The following is a 16107-nucleotide window of genomic DNA, read 5'->3' as shown; positions in this document are numbered from 1 at the left end:
ATTAAATTATGAGTCATTGTCTGTGCTCAATACTGTGACAACAATAGGCCTGATTCTGCTCTCACGTACATCATTGTCAATCAAGAGTAACTTCTGAAGTCAGTGGAGAAAACACCACTGGTGTAAAACTAGTGTGAGGTCCCATTCAGAATTACTTCCCATTTTCTTAGTGTGAAGCCAGCTTCATTCATTCTCTTTGTTAAATGGAAGTTTTAGTAATTGATGGAGGGGAGGGGACCAGATTTTATTTTCTAGTCTACGAGTGCATTGGGAAGCGAGTGGAGAAGCAGAATATTTGGGTGCTGGCAGAAAAAAGCATATGTTACTCAACAGCACCCCCTTCAGCCAAATAAAGGATATAACATTGAAGGCTCCAAAGGGAACTCTGTTCAGTTGGAAGAGCTCACAGCTGCAATATTCACACAGGAAAAATCTTGTCCTTATTTTTGCAGCTACAGAGGCTTCTTTAGCAGAACATCTGCTGCTTTTCTGCTGAGCAAGGTTGGAGCAGGATTCCAGAGGCTGAAATCAATGGGACTAGTCACATGCTTGGGCATTTGCAAAACATGTTCCCAAGAGTGGGGCCTAAGTTGGTGCAAAAATTGACCCACTCTCTGTAAAATAATTCATGGTGATGCACTTTAAACCTCTTTTTTTATAACTGTCTATACATTTGTATTTCCAACATAGGCAGAGACAACACACACTCTCTCTCTCACACACACACACACACACTTACTTCAGTTCTGTTAAGTATTTCCCTTCCCCTGTTTTTATTGGGTTGGGAACTGTAAGGAAGATGGCAGGTAAGTAAGAGAATAAATGTATACAATATTTAGACACTAAGTGATAGCAAGTTAGCTTTGGGATTGGCAGTCAAGACTCCTAGAGTATATTGCCAACTCTGCCACTGATTTACTATGTGATTCTAGACAAATAATTTAGTCTCTCTGTTCCTCAGTTTCCCCAGGTGTAAAAATTTATATGTGGCTTAATTAAAAAGTGTGGTTTTAGTGGACTGCAATGTAACGTTAAGCTAACGTGTGGATGTATCATAATAGTTACATGTATAATGCTTTTATAATGTCTGTTAATTACATTGTATGATAAACATTGATATCCATATTTAAGGAAAAATCAAATATAAGAGATTTTTAGCTAGGGAAAAATGAACAAAAGTTTAAAATTTACCTTTCCCCTAAAAGTAATTTAATTTAATTTAGCTGATGCTAGCCTTCTACTGCCAATAGTAACACAACATAAATGTATCAACAGTTGATTGGATTAAGGCTCCCCTTGTTTCAATAGTAAATTCAGCCATTGGTAACAATTGATTTTTTTGTTGCTGTTGTTAGTTGGCCACATTTTTTAACTGTTTGCAAGATATGTATGCCGAAATTCATTCAGTTCCTTGGCTGTACTTGTGTTTTTTTCCCCACAAAGAGCTATTTCAGAAGTCCATCTCTAATTTTCTCTCTTTTGAACCATAATAATTTTACATTTCCAATAGTCCCTTTCATCCTGGACAATTCCCTTTTAGGATCCAGAAGCACTTTACAAACAGTATAGAAACAGCTTCCCCATCAAAATGCAGCCACCTGTGGAGTGGAAGGCAGCCACAACACTGCACACAGCACACTTGTAGAGAAGGGTAAGTTTTGGCCAAAGACCCAAGGTCAAACCACTTCATTAATGAAAAGTACCAGGGGAGCTTTAATGTCCATGCAGAGCATTCATGATCTCACATACAAAAGACCCTCAAGATGGGAGTAGTGTAAGAACCTGGATATATAACAAATTTCATGGAACTCAGCTTATCTATCTTAGAAGTACAAAGAAATGAGATATTATCCAGCTAAATTACTTTTCTTGTCCTTGTTCTTTTACTTCCCTCTGGATTTTTACTTTGTTTCTCCTTAACTACAATATTCTTCAGTATTTCTGTCTGAGATACCCATAAGTTCCTTAAAGGAGAATGATACTTGATACCTACACCTCTACCCCGATATAACGTGACCCGATATAACACGAATTTGGATATAACGCGGTAAAGGAGTGCTCCAGGGTGGGAGGGGCTGCGTACTCTGGCAGATCAAAGCAAGTTCCATATAACGCAGTTTCACCTATAATGTGGTAAGATTTTTTGGCTCCCGAGGACAGCGTTATATCGGGGTAGAGGTGTATTTAGTTGAAAGTCAGATAGGTAACTTATCTCCATCATTCAAATCTATTTAAGCCTATTTAAATTGAAGACATCACCTCTAAGTTCCAGTTACCAATTGACTCCCTCGTTCAGCCATTGACAATTGCCAGTTTCAATTAAGTTTCCTCTTTTTTTCTGGCCAGAAAAGTAAGACTGCTTTCTTTCATAGCCCCATTCGGGCTGGGATGTGTTTTGGGAGATCCCTTCCGTTCCAAAGGAAGAGGACGCCAGCAAAATGATTTATCACACCTGGCTGGAATGCAATTAATTTCAATATCACACCATTTTGGATGCCCCCTTTCTTCTTTCTATTTGCCAAGATAAAAACCACATGGCCCTTGCCAGTTTTCCCACTCTTATGACAGTCAGCCCAGCCAATCTTACAAAAGCCACTTATCCACCTGTAAAGCAACAGCAGGAGGGAGACAAACTTTCTGAAGTCCCATCCGGTTTGAATCCAGTTTCTACCTCTGAAGCAACCTGTTGGCTTTCTCTTCACCCTGCAGCTGGGGCACCAATTTTGATCCGGATAGTCAGGTCATGTATGTGGTAGCAGCTCTTTTAAAGACATGTTCCTGAGCTCTCCTCTAATTGTACAATCTCAGTCATGAGCTACTACCGATCCAGTGAGCACCATGCCCTCTTACCTCAGCTATTCAGGTATATGAGGGAGCAGGGCACCATGCTAAAGTATCAAATTGATTTAGACTTTCATCATATCAAAGGCAAGCAAAATAAATATGAACTGACAGACTTGTAGCTCAGAAACAAGGCAAGAGATGAAATATATAAAGTGATACTGCAATATATATTATATACTTTGTACCCAGGGTTCCCAGTCATGGGAAGGGAAAGCAATCTCTTTTAAATGAGAGAGAGTGGTCTGATAAAGAAATCAGATCCCTTATTTTCCAGGCTTACCACAGGCATGTCATTGAGGAGAGGAGTGGAAGACATTGTTTATATGAGGCTGTTTGGCCAATTTATATAGACGCACTGACCTCAGACCCAGAGGGCACTGCTTGAGAGTAATAGAGAAAGCACTGTAATTGCAGCTGGATACAGCAGCTCCAATATGATGGCAATAAGCACTGATACCTACATTAGATTAGAGTAGGTAAACCATTGGTCCCACAGGAAGCATTGTGTGATCCCAGCTATTAGAATACAGAAAGAAGTATGCAGGGGACCAGACTGTAGAATGGGGCATACCCAGCCAGATACGCCAAAGCTGGCCTACGCAAAGCACTTTCCAAAAGTGTAATACAAACCCACTTAGCAAAACTGTCATTGCTCAGGGGATTTCAAACACTGTGCTATATATGTTACTTAAATATCATTAATGTACAATACACACAACCTGGTTTACCGCTTTTAAAGCAACAACAAGTAAACAAATTATGTGGCTCTCAATAGACATCTAAGCTGTACCATCTACACCACATTTACATGCACAAAGTAACTGAAGCCAACTCAGAGGGCAGAGAGCAAAATCCTTTACAGAAAACATTTTGCATTCTTCAGTGGATGCCTAGATACCTTGGAGACTGGCACCCTATAGAACTCTAAAGAGTTGGAGTTCTTACTAATGCTATTCTCAGAACTCTGAAGCACAGATCTGTTTAATGTTCTATAAAGCTTTGAGCTCCCTCTGCCTGATCTTGTAAGATATTGCCCATGAAATCTAGATATCATTTGATTTTGTGACAGGATCACTCTCAGATCTAAATATCTGGAAAACTGTCACTGAAATCTGAACTGTCAAATACATATGGTAGTTTTTAATATATGGAGATATACCTATCTCATAGAACTGGAAGGAACCCTAAAAGGTCATTGAGTCCAGCCCCCTGCCTTCACTAGCAGGACTAAGTACTGATTTTACCCCAGATCCCTAAGTGGCCCCCTCAAGGATTGAACTCATAACCCTGGGGTTAGCAGGCCAATGCTCAAACCACTGAGTTTATTCTGCACATTGAAAAGATTACAATTTGTTGCCCATTGGCAGACATCTCCTTCAATCAATCCTGTGAATTGGCTTTAGAGGCATAGGCTAAAGGAAAGCAAGCTGCTTGGGTTTTTCAACTGTGCATGTATCAGACTAGCCTTAACAGACCAAATTCAAGCTTGGTAAAAATGGGTGCAACTCCATTGTGCCAAATTTCAGAAGTGAGGCTAAGGGAATTAAACAGAGTTGAGTTATATCTTTAAGCCCCTCAGTGTGTCAGTGATACCAATTAGACTCCCTTACACTCATATTTTCATACTGAACTGCAATTACATCACTTCACATATCAGCTCTGAATCTGGCCCTTATGGGTGTCTAAAATAATCTGAGTTTAAAATGGTTTAATCTACATGCTGAGGGACCTACCAAAAAGGTGTAAATTATTGTAATTTAGAGTTCCTTTGCATAGACTCAGCCTGAACTGAGTTCCCTGTATTTTCTTGTTTCACTGGTGCACTGTTTGATAGATTCATATTTTATTGCAGAATAAAAATGTACACTAAAATGCCTCATTCTATACTTTACATTCTATACAGACTTTATATTGTTTACTTGGCTTTATGCCCAATAACTCCTTACATTCTGAATCTGAGTATTTCAAATTGTTGTGATGTGAATGGATCTTTCCCGCTTGACCTCACTACACCAGCCCACAGTAACTCTGGTGTCTCATGCCTTTGTTTAAAGGCATCTTCAGGACACAAGAAAGAAAATACCTAGACCTACTCTATCTCTTAGAAAACAGGGAACGTAAGTGCCTGGAGTGAGTTCTATCATGTCCCACATTATCAGTGTTAATAATTCTCTCCAGTATTAGCATATCCTCTCCATATGACACTGCTGCTTGTAATTCTCCCCTTCCTGCATCATTTGGGGCTCCCACAGAACCAGTCCTTTAAGCAGGTCTGATATTCCATCCAGTGGAGGGCAGTGGTGCTGCATATACATTAGGCAGCTTATAACACCTGCCTGATAGGAAATCCACCCACTACTGGATCAAAGAGGAAGAGAGGAGGCTGGTAAAGACACCAGTATTAATCCTGATTTTTGTGATTAGTTGGAGGTAGGGTCAGAGAAGGTTTCACATGTACCATAGGGATGATAAAATGTAAAGGGAATATTTGTTTGGGGGTGGTTTGTTCTTTTGGGATTTTTTACTATTTTTGCCAGAAAGTTAAGTTGTCGAAAATGGCTTTTGGCCTCCTTAAAACTGGAGTGTGAGGATGGAGATGTGGGAGATACAGACAATAACCTTTGAATTTATGTAGGTGAGATTGAAAACTCTTTGGGGCAGGGACTGTACCTTCTGTGTATGTACAGTGCCTAGTAAACTTAAGGCTATGCTGTAAATAATTAATAATGCGTGTGATCTGGGGAAGAGAGTGAGAGAGCTCCCCCTCCAACACACACACCAGAGTACAGGGGAGAAGTTCAGGTTGGGTTACAAAGTTATGAGAAAAGTCCAGGGGTTGGTCCCTGTAAAGCCCATAATCGCAAGTTCCCCAGAGTTTAGCAATGTCAGGGCTAAACTTATGCTGGGAGCTTTTCTTAAAACTAAAAAGCTTTCTCTGTATAAAAATAGGTTTAAAAATATTGATTGCTGGGTTTGAAAATTTGTCTGATTTTCTTAATAATCATGAGGTATTCATAATTCTAGGCTTCACCTTTGAGGTCAGTGAAATTCATGATAATAGGTCCCTCAGCTTTTAGAAGAACCTGATATCAATTTGTTGCTGTGGATGGCAGTATAACTCAGGCAGCTGCTGCTACTCCCACAGATACTTGCAGCTGGAGTTGACTCCTCCACTGAGCAGCCATTGACTTTTGGTCACAAGGGGAAGCATCTTAATAGCATAAGGGACAAGGAATAAAAGACCCCTATGTTCTGACCCTGGCTGTGACACTGGGTCCTTTTGTGGCCTTTATCAACTCACTTTACCACTTAACTGCTGTGATTCATTCCCCTCTTGTAAAGAGAAAATAATAAGTAGGCATTTCAGATTTAAGTGCTGATTGATAGATTGTAAAGCACTATGTAAATGCTAAACTTAACCAGAAGCCATAAAATCCTTCAGCAAATGGGGGCCTAGAACCCCTGGCTTATTTAAACACTTACCATTTGTAACCCCTTTGGGGTTTAGAGAGCATGGCTCCTTTAAATCTTTTTCCTACGGGGGAGGGGGACAGTGAGGAAGAAAGAGAAATATTTATTTACAGAGGGATGGGAGGAGAAAAACAACAAGGGGAAATATAGGGGGAGCAGTAAAACAGGGTTGCAGGAAACTATGCACAGATAACCAGCCAAGCAGCTAGACCTGCTTTTTCCTGCAGCAGGAGGCAGGTGGTGAACTGAATGTTTGCACCAAACACATACATTTTGTATAATATAACATAAAATGACTGTTAACTTTATGCATTCCTCACTATGGGGGTAGTTTTCAAATAAGGTTTAACCTGCCCTCATATATATTCTGATCTTGGTCACCTACTTTTCTGTGCTATTAATATCCTAAATGCTAATCTCTCCAGGAAACGATATGGAATAGGCACAGTGTACTTAACAGTGAGCACCCTGACTTACTCCATAATTGCCCCATCCTAATTTATCTACCCCTACACTGAAAAATCCAAGTACGCTACCACGGGTCCGGTTTAAATATGATGTCATAGTTCAATCTCAGTTTAGGTACTGAGAACTGAGCAAGGTGTGAAAATAGGCTTGTGATTCTCTTATGATTAGGGCTTAGTATTGGTTTAGTAAGAAGAATACACTAACTCAATTCTTAGTATAAATCCACTGACTTAAAGGGAATACACCTGGCATAAATTTATCCCACTTTTTTAGTGTGACATAAACCTTTATGCTATAATAATTCAGAGTAGAACTTCTGAATACTTTCACATTCTTTCCTATTTTTTGTATTTTTGAACATCAGTTTTTACTCTTGATGTTACAATTCTTAAGGGGAAGGATTTGATTTAAATATATACACAATCCTTAACAGTGATGTTTTACTTAGCATACAATAGAATTGCTTTGCTTTTTCATAATATTTTAGGACCATTTTGGACAGGTCTTCTGTTGATCTTTAGACTACAGATTTTGATGTAGTTTTTCAGTAGTATGTGTGTACATGGCACCAGTATTCAGGGTATGAGTGTGTATATATGGTAGGATAGATAGTTGTATGGTATTGCCATCTACTGTTCACTGGAAAATAGAGCACTCCCTGAGGCTGAAATGTTTGCATCACTCATTCATGTGATTTCCGGTGACAGTCAGATCTCTGTGTAAAAGGAAAGCTGCCTTCAGTACAGTGAAGTTTTTCTTCATCGCAGCTAGGCTTTCAGGGCAACATAGATTAAACCAGGAAGTAAGTAGCAACTCCTCTGAAATGAAACATATCTTCACATATTGTTCATAACAGCAATTCGATTTCCAAGAGAAAGTATATTGAAATTTGTTCCAAACTTTGGAAAGTGTAAGATTTTAGTTACTGATAATGACAGTGCATTGTGAAAGTGAAAGTAAGAAATGTTTGTAGAGAAATAGCTAATGTTCATTGCCTTCCAGGAAGGTAATCATGCCAAAGAGCTTTATTTTTGTTTTTAAGAACGTGTATATTTAATAAAAGAAAGTTTTATCTTCAAATGAAAGGTGTTTCCTGGGCATGTAGAAAGCAAACAACTTGTGAGACTTCCTGTATGTTTTCTTACACACAAAACATTTTTTTCTTGATATTCTTTCACAGGGCTTACCAAAATGGACCCATTTTTGTCTCTTCTGCATTCATTTTCCATGAGCTTATCTGACAGTGAGCTCTCTGCCCTTAAATTTCTGTGCCTGAGCAAAATTGGCAAAAGGAAGCTTGAGTCTGTCAAAACTGGCAATGATCTCTTCACCATCCTCCTTGAACAGCGGGAGATTGCAAGAGAGAAGGTAGATTTTCTCCAGCTCATGATCAAAACCATTAAAAGAGAAGATCTGATAATGCAACTACAGGAGTTCATAGAAGGTGGACAAGGCGATGTTGTCGACCATCTAGATGAGAAAGAAAAATGTAAGTGGACTCATCTTCTTATTTTTATTTTGCAAACTAACACCGCGGCAAACACTGATAATTTTTTTTTTTTTTTAGTAAGCTAGATGTGGAAATCTTTCAGTCTAACCCCTAACACTGTTGCATAGGAACACTTTGGAGCAGAGGTCTGCCTCGCTCTTTTAAAAAAAAAAGCGAATAATGTTTCAAATAGTCGGAAATAGTTCTGTGATGAAATTTACCCCTCTGCTAAAGGCCAGTACATGGACTATGCATTATTTGAGTCTCACTCACCCTTAACAAGGACTTCCAAACTAGCACTATTTCTGGCTGTAGACTGCCACATGGAATTCTACATACTAGTTTCTGCACTGGCCACATGCAGGAGGGTGAGGGAGTACATGCTGCAACCAGCTTTTTGGATAGGGGAGCTGCGCTACTCTGGCACTCATGGACAAGTTTTGTCACTGTGTGAGACAAGGCCTCTGAAAACTCCATCAGGTCTGAGGTGTTTCTACACAGTCCTCAGCACATCCAGTGGCTTTACTGCGACAATGTGGTCCTTAATATGTACGTGGACAAACCTATACAGTAAGAATTAATAGAGAAATGCACATTGTAAATGTCTCTTTGTAAATCACTCATTTGGCATAAACTGGATTTTGTCATTTTGTTTATTTTTCAGGTCAACAGAATGTAGCTTTTGAAGTTATATGTGACAATGTTGGGAAGAACTGGAAAATGCTAGTTCGAAGATTAGGAATTTCTGATACAAAAATTGACAGAATTCTGACAGCCAATCCTTATAACTTGCAAGAACAATTGATGCAGTCACTTCGAGAGTGGCAGAAATGGAAGGGAAAGGAAGCTAAGGTTGCTGACTTAATAAAAGCCCTTCGGGATTGCAAAATGAACTTAGTAGCAGACAAAGTTGAACATGAACTTTTCCAACAGGAGGACTAAAACTAAATGAAATCAAAACAATATATATAAAATGCAACATTAAAACTGAGAGCTTAAATAAAAAGGGAGGAAATGCTGTCTAATTGTTAGAACAAGAGTTAGGATACTCCATTATTGATTTAGGAGCTTAAATTCACATTTAGAGACATAGACCAAGACTTTCAGAAAACTCTTATGATTTTGGGTCCTTAATTTTTGGATTCTCAATCTGAGGCAATTTAAAGGGTTTTGATATTTCAGAAAATGCTGATTACCTGCCCTTTGAGAATCCTTATCTTTTATCAAGTTAGGCACCCAAAATCATTAGTATCTTATGAAAATTCTGGCCTTAGCCTCTGATTTGTAGACACTTAAATCTTGATGTCCATGGTCATATTTAGTCACTCAAGTATGAAATTCACTTTGCCTCCCACATCTGCCAAATAGGAATATTACTATGTACTTGTGGTACCTACCTCGAAGGAGTGTTGTGAAGCTTATTCATGTAATGCTTATGAGGAAGTTTATGCTCCTTGAATGAAGTGCTTCTTCCTAAGTGCAAAATATTATTCTTAAATTCACAAAAATCAAGAAATTCAAAGTTGCAATTCCTTCAGTAGCCATAACTCAGCCCACTATCCATATATGGTATTTTGCATGACTGCAGATGCTTTTAAAATTTTGCCTTGAAATATGTACTCAGGGTCATTGCTGTGGGAACCTGACTTCTATGCATTTCCAAATTTTTAAAGGTGGCTAAATAATTTTGTTTGTAATAAAAAAACCCAAAACAGACACTAGCAATATGCTGCCCTTCCTGCCAGATCTTGAGAGGTAAGGAATATGTTCTGAATGGTGCTTCAAGCGCTTTTTTTTCATGCAAGGATATTAAGCACCATATAGAATTAGGCCTTAAGATTGCAGTGCGAGGAGCCCAGCAGTTCTTATGGCCTTTCCTCAGCTCAAACGTCCCTGTTTTCAGAATAAACTGCCTGAGACAAAGGGTTTATATTAAGTACCTTCCCTGCCATAAAGAAAGGGATGCTATCCTGACACTGTAAAATACATAGAAAGACCTTGCCCTGTAGTTGTGTAGGGGGCCCTCCTTGTTCCTCCTGCAAAAGATTTCCGCCATTGTAAATGTACATCTGAAGATGCTGCTCACAGCCACCACCAACTCAGAGACTCTGACAGCCCACCCTGTTAGTAGAAGCCAGAGCACTGCCCCCATTCAGATCATCCACCCAGTTTTCAATGGGGAAAGTAGAATTCAGTTGTCTGTGCTCTTGATAACATCGCATGTTAAGATAAAGAGATACAGAGTGAATAAAACAAAAGCTTTTCTTATGGAGAAATGAAGTTACTGAAGAAAATATAATCCCATCACCTACAGTTTATCCACCTTGCTATGCAGATGAGGATCAGTTCTCCATCACCACATGGTGCTCTAATTGAAGGTAGCTCCAGGTCCAATACTCCTTTCATCAGCTTTCTTCAGTTTTCCTTCACATCAGTTCCTTAACACCACTCCCTTCAAGGAACCCATAAATAGCCCACAGTCAAAAAAGCATGGATGGGCAAGGCCAGTTTAAGGTCATGTGGGGCCTCCTGCAAACTTCAAATTGGGCCCTTACACTAACCCACGATTGTGAAAACTGCACCTACTTTAAGACCTGCTTTCATGCCTCTGTGTCATCTATGTCTAGTGCCAGCATCTTGCATGAGTTCCTCTGAAATCAGAATTGATGTGACTGACTAGGACAGCGGGTGGACTCTGAAACATCCTACTAAGAACATAATGTAAAATTCATACCTAAAGGGAGAGGCTTCACCTTGCTGCTGAACCTGTCTCGTTTTATTTTGTGTAGCTGATAGCATCCTGCTCTTTGTCAGTTTCTCACTACATGGCAGCATCACTGCACTCAGCACCAGAAATTGACAAGAAGCCTGAAATTCAATAGGAATGACAGCAGGCAGAAACAACACAAAACTGTTATGAGTGTCTCCATATTTTCAATTCAGCTGATGTCTGAGCTTCAGAAATTGACAAGTTAACACAATTACTAGATTACAATTACTAGAAAGGTTGAAGTAATGTATACCCAGTACCTTCATACAACATTGTCATAAGGGCTTTTCTTTAGACACTGAACAATGAAAGATTGGCACACACATATTTATGATCCTAATAAGCCAGAGACCAATGTTTGCTAGTGTCTACATAGAAAGGAGTAAAGGGTGATGCTCTAGCTTTCACATATCTGCCTTTGTGTATATACAGTTTAAAGTAATTAAATAGAACAATAGCTTGCTTTGCCTGTATCTCATACAGACTTCAGAAGAGTTTAGTTCTTAAAAACTAATGAATAAATAAACAGATTCTGAATTCAGTGCTGAATAAAATGCTAATCTTGAGCTGAATGACTAATTCAACAAATTTTATTTTGTTAAAATATCTATGGATTTTTTTTTCATTATTTTTCCCACTCTAAAGATAACACTAGCTGTTTCAAAAATTTCTGCCCATCATTCTCTATATTCAGGGGGGGATTTTTGGTAATGTTGGCTGGATGAGCTGTTATGTTTACAGAAAACGCAAATGTAATTGAGTAGTGAAATAGCAAGTGAAATAACAAACCTTCTCTGCAACAACTCAAAGTTCAATGTCCCAAGCATTTTGTCCTCATTACTTTTCCCCCTTTATTCCTAATATTTAACATAACATATGGACTTTTGGATCACAGCAGATATACATATATATGATACAAAGATTACAAATTTGGTACTTCTTGCATGTAATTAGAATATCTTCTTTTGAGAACTGGAATAGTTTTTACGTGTGGTTGAATCGTATTTTTGAAGAGAGCAGCACCTGACCCATACTATGGTTAAAAACCAAATTTGCTCAAGAATTGGAACATAATATAAAATGTGTTGACCCTGTGAAATAAGGAAGCAATGGGGTGGGACGGGAGGGGATTGGTAGGATGCACCAAATAGATCATGTTTGAATTTCTGCATGTAAGGTTGAAGTTGTAATGTAAGATTTTATATGTGCATTTTACAAATGTTATTTCTTAAAACATCTTTCCTGTCATGAAAAAATGAATTTGGTATCTGTGTTGGTAGGGGAGAAAAAGGTAAAAATGTGCAGTGGTCAATTATATATTTCCCTGTTTTGACATAACAGAAGAAAAGGAGAAATATGGGAGCCTTCATTCAAAGTTTAATTTTTTCGTGAGTTCCCAATATCAAAAAGTTATGATTAAAAATCCAAAATTCAGCTTCTTATAGTCACATAAACTGTGAGGGAAACTGTGTCCAATGATTAGTAGGGGAACTAGAAGACCTCTCTTCTGTTCCTAATTCTGCCATTAGCCTCCACTAAGCTTGGAGAGGAAAAAAATCACTTGGTCTCTATATGCCTCAATTTCCCCAATTATAGAATGGGAGTAAAAAGAGTTCACCATAGTTATCAGGAGCTCTGAGAACAAAGTATTGTCATTAATGCTCCCTCACCCACTCACAAATTATGAACAGCAAAAGTTTAAATGAAAGACATGCAGAGTTAATCTCTAATTTAAATTCTGTGAATCCCTACATTATGTGGCTTATAAATGAAGTCATATTACAGCCTTTATAACCTTTTAATATATAGTTTAAAGGGAGAGCATAAAGTCATATCCTTAAAATAATAAATAGCATGAGAACTCAAAAATGTTAGAAATATTTCCCCATTCTGTGTTTACTTTTTGTATTTCACTTTTTGTGCAATAAAAATAAACTAGATTTTTTTAATGTGCATTGCTAGTGAGTTTTGCTTCCTGATTCTTATGCGCAATGATGAAATGCTTAGATTACAAAAAAATATAGGTGAATGCTTAAAGCCAAACAAAAATCGGTTTTCAATTATACTTGTTAAATTGAATTAAAACATTTAAATTGAATACTAAACCTTGTTTTTAAATAGTGGCAATACTAAAACCTACATTTTGGGCATTGGTTACTATGTTCATTTTCATAAATTCGAACAATATAACATGTAAGACTTACTGCTGTGTCTCTTGGAATTTCTTATAGTTACTACTGGGGCACAATTGCCACAGTATGGAGACGTGAATGTACCACATCATTCTAAAGTAGGCCAGTGTCATCTCAGAAAGGTTCTGCCTCCTCTGGAGAGCCTGAAACCAAATCCCTGCACAAAGTGTTGCATGGGGAAGAGATGTGATGTAAAAGAGTGCCCTAAAATTCTCTTTCTTTGTAAATCTGACCACGCAATGTTGAGTAGAGACTCAGGAGGCTTATTTGGCAGGAGAGAAGGCACAGCACTTTTTAAAAAAAAATGCATGAACACAGCTCAATCTGAGTCTGTTCAGGCTTCTGGAGACATCTGGGCATGCTCAGAGATTAAACAGACATTAGCATAGTCACTCCAGTACAAATGTGACACCATACCATTTGAAAATATAGATATATTTATATAGTGCATGTATTACTGTAATACGAGTGCCTGTGATGCTCATTCTAGCAACTTCATACCTTATCCTTCCACCACCTTGTGAGGGCCAAATACTTCATGAGAATTACTAAAGCCTTACCTACTCAGACCCATGGTCTGCTAATGAGTTGTTTAAAAAAATATATCAAAATGAGCTACCAGTGCTAAGGATGCTGGGCACCTCTCCCACCTCTTATCTCAGGCACAGTACTTTTGGAGGGCTCTTTCATCAGGTCACTGGAGAGGGGAGATAGTGGGCCTGTCATCTTCCCTGACCTCCTCCCCCCAACTTGCCTTTGTGTTTTGGAATATGAATCATATATAATGTGTTTAAATGTAAAAAAAATCCATGTACCATTATTTTTCCAGAAATTAATGAAAGAATTTAAGTACTTATGCTGTAGGGTCATAATTAAAATTCCTTTTATGCAAAAGGTTTAAGTGCAATGTTTGTTTTGCTTCCACATTCTCTATCCCTGGAGCACATTTTATCGCACATTTCACTGCCCTGAAATACCAGCATGCTAACTGCTGTATATAGTCCCCTCATTAACACAAGCAGCACATTGTGTGTGTACATGCTGAATCTTTCTGAGCTGTACCTTTCACCTCTGTCTTCTTAACTCATACTTTTCGTGTCTTGAATATTTTTAACTTCCATTTTTAAGTCTGGTTCATATTATTCTTTTAGGTTCTTTCCTTTTCCCTGCAGAGATCTTCTTTTACCCCCTGAAATATGTTGATAAATTTCCATCATTAGGAGAGATTTTCTGAACTGCTCCCTTTGGTTTATTACTTATTTCCTGTGCCAGTGTTTTTACTGCAGATTTTAAAAGTACAATGATGAAATCACAGAAATGAATTCACTGCCTCTTCTGTTTACCATAGGAAAGTTAAATTTTTTTTTTACTGGGGGTAAGGGGCTGCCTCCTTCCATGATGTTGACCTACAACTAGTAAAACTACAAGAACTTTAAAAAGTGTTGCTACTTGCATAATCCCTTCATTGTTGGAGCAATTAAAGCTATATAAGGAGTCTATGTTGCAGGGAATTCTGGAAATAATAGATTTAAAGGAAAGGAAATACATTATATTCTGCCAAGATTATAGTCAATGAAGCTCAGATTTCTTTAACTTAATAAGGAAACACATACAGACATGCATATGACATAAAGAAACCCATACCCACTTGTATATAGGAACCTATACAAACTTGCAGTCACCCTTTAGGCTATAAAGGGATTTTACTGAAGTAGGCATAAGTTTCATCAGCAGAATTATTTCTTTCATACTGATTTACTTTTTGGAGGATTTTACCCATTCATCACTAAAATAGCTACAGCTTCACAAAAAAATCACAGTGTGGAGTTTCTTTTTGCAATGCACTGTTTTATTTTAATCTGTATGTTTAGTTAGTAATTTCAACATTTCCAGTGACATATGATGAATGACAGAGGCTGAAGTTGTTTAATTTTAGTGTATTTTCAAGCATACCACAGCTTTTTTTACTTTAACTGCAGAAACTCAATTAGCATTAATATCATGTCCATTTCCCCCATCTTTCTAACATAAGAACGGCCATACTGGGTCAGACCAAAGGTCTATCTAGCCCAGTATCCTATCTTCCAACAGTGGCCAATGCCAGGTGCCTTAGAGGGAATCAACAGAACAGGTAATCATCAAGTGATCCATCTCCTGTTGCCCATTCCCAGCTTCTGGCAAACAGAGGCTAAGGACACCATCCCTGCCATCCTGGCTAATAGCCATTCTTGGATCTATCCTCCATGAATTTATCTAGTTCTTTTTTGAGCCCTGTTATAGTCTTGGCCTTCACAACATCACAAAATAAAACTTCCTTATTTACTTTCTCCACACCAATCATGATTTTATAGACCTCAATCATATCGCTCCTTAGTCGTCTCTTTTCCAAGCTGAAAAGTCACAGTCTTATTAATCTCTCCTCATACAGCAGCTATTCCATACCCCTAATCATGTTTGTTGCCCTTTTCTGAACCCTTTCCAATTCCAATATATCTTTTTTGAGATGGGGTGACCACATCTGCACACAGTATTCAAGATGTGGATGTACCATGGATTTATATAGAGGCAATATGATATTTTATGTCTTATTATTTATCCCTTTCTTAATGATTTCCAACATTCTGTTCACTTTTTTGACTGCCGCTGCACATTGAATGGATGTTTTCAGAGAACTATCCATAATGACTCCCAAGATCTCTTTTTTGAGTGGTAACAGCTAATTTAGACCTCATCATTTTATATGTATAGTTGGGATCATGTTTTCCACTGTGCATTACTCTGCATTTATCAACACTGAATTTCATCTGCCATTTTGTTGCCCAGTCACCCAGTTTTCTGAGATTCTTTTGTAGCTCTTCGCAGTCTGCCTGGGA

General features: G+C 38.2%; 1 protein-coding gene across 1 annotated transcript; it reads left to right on the top strand.

Moving 5' to 3' along the window:
* The first annotated feature begins 7481 nt into the window (after positions 1 to 7481).
* FADD (Fas associated via death domain) lies at positions 7482 to 14199 on the top strand. Its single transcript, XM_034769748.1, has 3 exons — positions 7482 to 7585; positions 7964 to 8272; positions 8937 to 14199. The coding sequence occupies exons 2-3, from the start codon at positions 7975 to 7977 to the stop codon at positions 9212 to 9214; spliced, it is 576 nt and encodes a 191-aa protein (XP_034625639.1). The 5' UTR covers positions 7482 to 7585; positions 7964 to 7974; the 3' UTR covers positions 9215 to 14199.
* The last annotated feature ends 1908 nt before the right edge of the window (positions 14200 to 16107 follow it).

Source organism: Trachemys scripta, chromosome 4 (genome assembly GCF_013100865.1).
Source record: "Trachemys scripta elegans isolate TJP31775 chromosome 4, CAS_Tse_1.0, whole genome shotgun sequence".
In the NCBI taxonomy this organism is placed as follows: domain Eukaryota; kingdom Metazoa; phylum Chordata; order Testudines; family Emydidae; genus Trachemys; species Trachemys scripta.
The sequence above is the reverse complement of the archived record's forward strand: the minus strand, read 5'-3'. Positions and strand labels throughout refer to the sequence as shown.

Coding starts and splice junctions, on each gene's coding strand:
- FADD (XM_034769748.1), top strand. CDS start 7,975: ATGGACCCATTTTTGTCTCTTCTGCATTCATTTTCCATGAGCTTATCT. Junction 8,273..8,936: donor TCTAGATGAGAAAGAAAAAT/GTAAGTGGACTC, acceptor TTTATTTTTCAG/GTCAACAGAATGTAGCTTTT.